The 8,576-nt window shown below is 35.7% G+C and overlaps 1 protein-coding gene across 3 annotated transcripts in view; it reads right to left on the bottom strand.

Annotated features, from left to right (window-relative positions):
* Nucleotides 1-422: 422 nt before the first annotated feature.
* The window catches only part of CCNH (cyclin H), a 19,811-nt gene continuing 11,657 nt past the window's right edge, over nucleotides 423-8,576 (bottom strand). For 2 of the 3 annotated variants that reach the window (XM_040449258.1, XM_040449265.1), the window contains 4 exons: nucleotides 6,926-6,996; nucleotides 4,368-4,479; nucleotides 1,494-1,569; nucleotides 423-947 (listed from right to left, as the gene is read on the bottom strand). In XM_040449258.1, coding sequence (XP_040305192.1) covers nucleotides 909-947; nucleotides 1,494-1,569; nucleotides 4,368-4,479; nucleotides 6,926-6,996 — 298 coding nt within the window. In that variant the 3' untranslated portion in view covers nucleotides 423-908. The remainder of the gene's footprint in view (nucleotides 948-1,493; nucleotides 1,570-4,367; nucleotides 4,480-6,925; nucleotides 6,997-8,576) is intronic. The other variant, XM_040449264.1, reaches the window with a different exon arrangement.

Raw genomic sequence — 8,576 nt, 5'->3', positions numbered from 1 at the left:
TCCCTTCAATTCGAATTAAACTTCTTAAACATGTTTAATTTGAAAAATTCTTAGTAACTGTAACACCTATCTACTGGTTAATAGCAACTTAATATTTTTATCGAGACAACTATTCAAGACTGCATATTTACCAGGATGCCTGGGTGGCTTCCAATTGGTTACACGTCCCAACTTCGGCGTGCATCACGATCTTGCAGTTCATGAAGTTCAAGCCCTGCGTCAGGCTCTGTGCTGACAGCTCAAAGCTTGGATTCTGTGTCTCCCTCTCTTTCTGCCCCTCCCCTGCTCTATCTCTCGTTCAAAAATAAACATTAAAAAAATATTAAAAAAAATAAACGACTGCATATTTACTTGATTTCTCTTTTAGAAACCTATTTGGTAATGTTTTCAGGTAACTGAGGAAAACACATACTGACCACCACTTGACAGCTGAAGCGCATTTTGTAGTTCAGTAGTAACCTACAAAAAGTTAAGTAGATCACAGTGACATTTGAGAAACCATTTATACAAAGGCTTGTAGAGAGTGAAAAACATTCCCTAGCACATTTAAAGCAGACTACTCGGTTTTTTTAACTTTTGTGCTTTTCCTTAAAAAATAGGTTTGCATATTGTAATTTGTTTTAAACCATACAGGCAAATAAATTACAGCTTTCACTACTATAGAAAGATTAATTTGATATTAGTCATGATGGGACAAGACTATCTAAACCAGGTGCTATTCTGGCCCCTTTGAAAAGGTTTTATTTCACATAAAGCTATCCTGAAAGGGAAGAAAATTTAACTAACAAAAATAGAAAATTTACTATCTTTAATGCTTTCACGTCATTTCATTTTTAAATAAACTTAAATGCCAGATAGGTTTCATCCTTCTGTTGATTAGTTAGCATTGAAAAGTCAATTTCAAATGGTTAGAGAGAATCAACCAGGTCATCGTCAGTCCATTCTTCCTAAGAAGGAAAGAAAATGTAGTAAGAATAACATTACACTGAAGCATAACATTAATGTTTACTTCCTTGCCTCCCTTTAAGAAAATGTTCTACTTTTACTCTGCTGATTATAGGAAGGTAAATCAACCAGGAAACTTTGTGGTAGTTCAATCTTAGAATAATATGGCTTGGTCTTACCAGACTACACCAATGACGAGTAAAGGTTACAACTGTGACCTTTTGCCTCCTATTAATCTATATCTAACTTATAAGGTACATTTTTTTAAAAAAAGGATAAGAGAAGAATCCTGGGAGAGTCAAATAGCAAAAATTTAAAATGTTCTATTTCTGCTGCCTTCCATAATCACAGGAAGAATTCGTCAAGTAACAATCATACTGCTTCACAATAGGCTAAGATAATAAGAGAATGGACATAAAGAAGGGTGCAAGAAAATGAAAATGAAGGCTTTCAAAGCCCACACCTCTCTAATACTCATGTTCTGGAATGATAAAATCTTAACAGTATGGTCAGACCAAATTATACAACAAGAGTAACTTAAAATTTACCTTTGGACAACATACCTCCTCATGTTTGGGTTTCTTTGAGACATAATCATCATCTTCATAGCCTTTCCTCTTCTTCCTATGATTGAGCAACCATCAGTAAGCAATCGAATACTGGTAACAAAAACTACAAAATAAACTAGCAAGGCTGGTAAATGGTACGTATGTATCTGCTAAAGAACAAAGCCTGCATAAATGAAAAGAGATGAACTACGACAGATAGGAAGACAGTATCTTTCAAATTAATCTTTACATTCAATGCAATTCTAACTAAAGTCCTAATAAAGCTTTTCCTGGAACCTTTCAAGTATAACTCTGATGTGTGAAAGACTGCAAAAATAGCCAAAGAATCTGAAAGAACAGTGTGGGGCCCTTGTCCCAGTTATCATAACACTATATATAAGAGATATGGTAACTTAAAGTATGGGATTAGCAAGATTTAAATAGATCAACAATCAGAGCAGACAAGCAAAAAAACAACTATACATAGGAACTTAATATACAATGAATATTTAACTGAGAAAAATTATGAATTTTTTAAAAAGTGACTAGCATAACATTACTGATTTTAAAAAATGAGTATTAAGATTTCTACCTCAGAACGTTCACGAATAATTCTAAATAGTTTTGACAGCTAAACAAAAAGCAAAATGTAGATTAACTTAGGGTAGGAAAAGGTTTTGAGATATAAAGGTGTAAAACAACACAAAGTAAAACAGAAGAAATCTATCACAAGGTGAAACAGAAGAAAACAGGTGTAAGATATATTTGAAAAGTATATAAAATATAAAAAGAGCTACAAATCAAGAAGATAACACCAGAAAACCACTCAAAGGTTATAAGCAAGCAATACAGGAGTAGAAATATAAATGTTGAATACAGAAATATCAATGCCTCACAGTAATACAGGAAATGCAAATTAAAATACCAATGTGATCACTTTTTTCACCCAGACTGATAAAAGTTAAAGATTCATACTATTAAATGTACAATATGTATGAAAACAGTAATGAAGAGAAAAAAACAAACTTCCTCAGACACACATGCAGAGAAAATGATGGCAAAGGTAAACCACCTAGAAATTACCCGAGGTCACAAGTGGATTTGGGTTTTGATCTAACAGAACTTTGGTTTACCTGAATCAGCGGACTTTAATAATGACAATGTAGTTATTACTTGTGTAATGGAAAAAAGGTAAAGGAGTTTATAAAGAAAACAAATATTTTATCCTAACGTAATGCCTGTTAAGTGTGGTCCACGGACCAGTGCTGGTCAATCCAGGAACCATTTCCACTATGCAAGAAGATTAAGTACAGAAACTGAGTGTGTGTTTAGAAACTTTTACAGTAATTTTGTTGATTTTGTCAGTTGAATCTAATAAAATTTAGGCTTATATTTTGTCTATTTCATTTTTCTAGTAATTTATTGCTTGCATTTTATAATGTAAGCAATATATTTGCTTGCATTTTTAAAAGCACCTCTCAAGTACTCATGGATATGCAGAATTTGCTTGACATAGTGTAAAGCAGATAGTAACTTGGGAGTAAGAGGTAGTACTCTGGCAATTTAGAATTTTGGCTTACGGGCTGGGCCATTCAGTTATCTAGCTAGAAGGGTAGATTAATAGTTCAGTGGTCTAATCCAGAGGGTGGTAAATTTTTCTTTAAATGGCCAAAAAGTAAATATTTTACACCCTGTAGGTCATACAGTCCATTTCTGTCACAACTAACCAACTCCGGCAGTAGTGTGAAAACAGCCACAGACAACATGCAAATTAATGGGTATGTCTCTGGTCCAAGACCAGTCTTTCTAAAAACAGGTAGTAGTTCACATTTGGCCTCTGGGCCAGAGTTTGCCAGTCCCTTCAAAATTTATGTGGAAAGATGATGATCAGTGCTGTAATAATTTTACTTACCAAAGTCAACATTTCTTTACTTCTCTGTAACCTCTCTTTCATTCCTATGAGTTACCACTGAAACCCAGGAGTGAAATCTACCAATTTTAAGTCCTATGCTAAGCCATGCTTTGCAATTATAGTTATGAATATAATAAAGTAGACCCATATTTGGCATGCTTCATAAATCTCCTACTTACACAGTTTGACTCATGTGTACCTGGATCTGAAGGCCATGGAACACTGTTCTGGTTTCTCATTATCCAATCGAGTATATTTACCAACTATAGAGATAACATCTTAGATACATCCTTAGCTATAAGATGCCAGGGCTCATTCCCACTAAATACTAACAAGTAAGGTAGAACCTTTGAATCAGAATGCATTCCACAGAAAATAGAAAATAGTTTTTCCATTCTTATTATGTGTCTGGACGCCCAACTGTTCAAACTCCTGAAAGATTAGGTTTGAGTGGATCCTTCAATTTGCAAAGCATCAAGAACCTGAATTCTCTAGCTGCCACACTTAGCCTACAAATCGGTAAGATACCTTACAGGTCTTCCTTAAGTATAAAGTTTACCACTGAAAGAAAATAAGCCAACTTTCCCTACTCTACCTAATAGAAACCTGGAACAGTACACTTGCTCCCTCAGACAAGGTATCAATCAGACCTGCCAAGAACCCAAAGATTAAAAGAGCAAGAAGAGGTTCAAAGACTCCTGAGAAAGACTCTAGAGACCCCACAAGGAGTAAAAGAATGGGACAGGGCCTGCAAGCCAAAGAACACATTAGTCATAGCAGGAGAACTGTATTACGAAAACCAGACCATTACCTCGTGTTTATCCTGTTAGAAATGTCCACTCAGTTAAAAAAATCCAACTTAAGGAGGAAGTCATTTTTCCCCGCGAAAGCAGTTACCAATTAAATGACTTATTTTAAGGATGAGCTAGACTTGACAATTGTCAAATAACACATCTACTTACGTAATTATGTTAAGGGCAAGCTCAGCAGAGTGACATCTCTCTAACTTCTGTTTCAGAACAGCAACTTCTTCAGATCTGGGTGGTTCATATTTTTTTACCAAGTTTCTCATACCTAAGTGGATAAAAAGATTTATAACAGATAATAAAAAGTCTTTTCCCAAAAGGGAGCGGAGAACTGTCCCACCTTATAATGGGAATAACAAAACTCTTGAAATGTGATTATTATTATTATCAGGATTTGCATTGCTCTGCATTAAAATCCAACGAACAGCACACTTCAAGTAATTAGAGCTGTCTGCTGGTTAGCCCATATCACATACAGCACAAAAATAACCATGTTCTACATTCTAGTCAGTTTTTTTCCAAATCCCACCATGGTCACTTTCTGCTCAGGTTTAAAGCTTTATAAATCCCATGATTTAGTGAACATGCTTTGTTTCCTGCCACCAACTGTATTTATAACATTCTGTCCTACAGATGGTGGTCCATAGGTTATACTTCTTATTTACAAAGGAAATCACTATTAGATGACATGTAATTAAGGGAGGATGCTTAGTAAAATGTGTCAATGGTCCTTCACTTCAACAACATGCAGATCCTATACGATAAAGCATCGCCAAGAAAACAAAAATGTTCTCTTCAGGCTAAAAGCAAACTACTTTGTCAGTGACTTAATAATTGCAGAACGATCCTCTACCCTGGTCTGTTAATATTATTCAACTACAATAAACCTAAGAATATAAACCTCAAGATTTTTCAGGGGACTGATGAGAGATCCAGGGCTTATTATTAGCTGGCCACATGCTCAAACAGGGAGAGCTACTGGCTTATTTCATACTGCAAAGAATGGAGTGTTTTCAACTGAATACTGATGACTCCGTACTCTGAGGACAGTATCTTTGTTCCAAAAACTTATGAATAAGATACCTTAACTATCGTTAAAGCTCTGAATGTTTTGTCAAGAGCTATCCTTCCTTCATGTTAAAATAGTGGAGTAAATTAAAGATCCTTGAGAAGAAATCAGTAATCAATTGTCAGTGTACAAGGAGCACTGTGAGTTATCTTTAAGGCCCATTTTACCCACTAAATTCCAAGATCCTAATGAAGATCTCTAGCCACATCACAATTAGCTTTGGAAGTGAACCCTCTAGTGGTGTAACTGAAGACATACAGTTTTATGATTCATAAATCACAAATCCATCATTCTCAATTAAAGAGGAAAGGAAGCCCTCAATTTCAAGGAGAGAATCAAGGAATGATATTTACATGCTCTGAAGCATCTTAACTTTTAAAACATAAACAATATAAAAAGTACACCCATTTACCCATTTCTGCAATAGCGATCTTTATGCTATTTTATTGGTTTATTATTTCAACTGCATATTTAATTACCAAGGACAAATACCACAAAAAATTTGGGGGACAAATACAACAGACTGAATCCTAGAGCTTAGTGGCCATGAGCATTCAGTGCGACATGGGCAAGAAGGAAGGACAGGGCTGGCTGATCTCTACTCAACCTTAAGACAGGGTTTCTCAACAATGGCACTCAGCAGTGTCAGTTTGGGCTAGAAAATTCTCTGTCATGAGGGGCAAGATTTGTTTCCCAAGTCTGCTATTCTCTCACAGTTCTGAAGCCCAGAAGTCTGAAATCAGTTTCAATGGGCCAAAATCAAAATGTCAGCTGAGCCAGGCTCCCTCTGGAGGCTCCAGGGGAAAATCCAGCTTCTGGTGGCTGCCAGTACCCCTTGGCTTGTGGCCATATCACTCCCGATTTTCAAGGCTGCCGTCTCTGTGCTCTATCTTCACAATGGCTTCTCTGTCAAACGTCCATTCCTCTGCCTTTCTCTAACTAATAAAGACACCTGTGATGCATTTATGCCCTACCTGGATATCCAAGATAATGTCCCCATCTCAAGATCCTTAACTTTAATACATCTGCAGAGACTTTATAACAACATTCACAGGTTCCAGGGATTCAGACATGGGTGTCTTTGGGGAGCCACTTTTCAGCCTAGTGAGACTATGCTGAATCACAAGACGTCTAGCAGCATTCTTACTTCTACCAAATAGATGCTGGTAGCAGCCACCACCACGCCAAGAGTTCTGACACCAAAAGTGTCCCAGATAATGCAAAAATCACACCCATGGCTTCTGTAACACCAACGTGACTAGCAAATGACATGTATAAACTAGTTAGAGCTGATTACAAAACAGAACACCAAATTTAAGTATTATCTTTGATTTGATTCCATTTAGATCTTTTTCTGTGCCTACCACATATCTGTGCACACTTGAAAAGGTCTGTTTTGAGTCTTAACCCTCTCTGAATCTTATATTTTCACTCTCCTATTAAGTCTATATGGGTGAAAAGTACTTCCTTTAGAGTACCTTCTATTTGTTCTCCACCAATGTATCCTTCATGCCTCCATGATATATTAATTCAATGAAAGTAAATCTAAACAATAATCTATGTCTCAAGTTAAATATCAAGATAATATTTATTTAGAAAGCGACTTTGTAACAGAAGAACATTTTATAAAAGTTGTTTCACTTACTTTTCATTATATCTAGTAACTGTGACAAGCAAGTTCTGTTCTCTTTCAACATCAGACTTTCTGATAAATAACTAGTAAAGAACAGAGAAAAAGTTTTAATCTATTGAACACATACAGCATCTTGAGTAATATGGCATCATAAATTCGTTTCCTCCACATTCATTTCATCAAGGTCAATTTTAAAACTTACTTTAAAAGTATTAAATAACAAAACTTTGAACACAGAACTATAATCTATAACTATTAGTCTTAAGAATTTAATACCACTCAGTTTAAAGGGTGTTTAATGTTAAGACTAATTTGTCTAAATTTTGTAATATATATGCTTTCAGAGAAAAAATGATATGCAAATAACATTAAAAGTATCGATTATCACTATGGTTAAGTGCTTAATATACAAACCCTATGAATCTAACTTCATTTGACAGGTGACCAATCTGAGTCAGAGGCACAGACAGGTCATGACTTTGTAACTTGTCCAAAGTTATAAAGATAGGAAGAAGGAGAGCTGGAGCCTGGCACTAGGAAGGCTTCTCTCTCCCCTTAGTATCAAGTGAACTCTTCTTGGTACTAACAGGTATTCAAACCAGTTAAGAATATCAACTTATGTTTTACAAATCTTTTGTATCATATCTGCAAAGAGTCCAAATCAAAAGTGTTAATACTTTTCTATAAGTGGATGTAAAGCCCAATTACCTTTCTCAGAACCAATGACAGCAGCATGAAAATACAATGTCTACATTCAAATATTTAGTTATTCTGAGCTTGATCTATAATTGATAAAAGCCCAAGTGAACAGATTCTCGAGGTGTAAGTAATCTTTCAAACACAAGTGCAAAATAATTATTAATTCCTCTGAAAAATAGTGAAATGAATAAACGGTGAAATACAATTACAACAAAAGAAAGACAATTAAGAAATTTTGTTGCTATCTTTTAAACTATACAGATTATTTACAAGTTATTATGTAAGTCTGACAACTAAGATTGATATTACAACTTCATCATCTATGATGGGAATTAATTTTAGATATAAAAATGCATTTCTGGTTATCAGTAATACTACCAGTTTTTTCCTTTTCCTTTTCTCCCTAAAACCCCTCATACTTTTGGCATCTTCATTTGTTTGGTTTCATTCTTCCTTTCCTTTCCACCCCTTAATCATAAGGGTGATACATTTGGTTCTAAGAGATAGCTGACCAGACCATTTGCTTCTATGAAGCTTTAAATTAGCAACTCGATCTCAATCCTGAATTAGAATTTTAGTATTTTGATGAAAAAAAATTCAGTAAAAGAAGAAAACTCAGAACTAACAAGAGAACACCCTAGGAGTAATAATCTAAAGCATCATCCAGAATATAACAGCACAAGGGCTTTCCCTTTTTGAAACCAGCAATAAATGTAAAGGCAACTCCAACATATCCCCAAAGTTTGCAAAGTAAATGAGAACTTAAAAGTGATTTGAGGGGCGCCTGGGTGGCGCAGTCGGTTAAGCGTCCGACTTCAGCCAGGTCACGATCTCGTGGTCCCTGAGTTCGAGCCCCGCGTCAGGCTCTGGGCTGATGGCTCAGAGCCTGGAGCCTGTTTCCGATTCTGTGTCTCCCTCTCTCTCTGCCCCTCCCCCGTTCATGCTCTGTCTCTCTCTGTCCCAA

Source organism: Herpailurus yagouaroundi, unplaced genomic scaffold, assembly GCF_014898765.1.
Source record: "Herpailurus yagouaroundi ecotype Mexico unplaced genomic scaffold, PumYag 29, whole genome shotgun sequence".
NCBI classification, from domain to species: domain Eukaryota; kingdom Metazoa; phylum Chordata; class Mammalia; order Carnivora; family Felidae; genus Herpailurus; species Herpailurus yagouaroundi.
The sequence above is the reverse complement of the archived record's forward strand: the minus strand, read 5'-3'. Positions and strand labels throughout refer to the sequence as shown.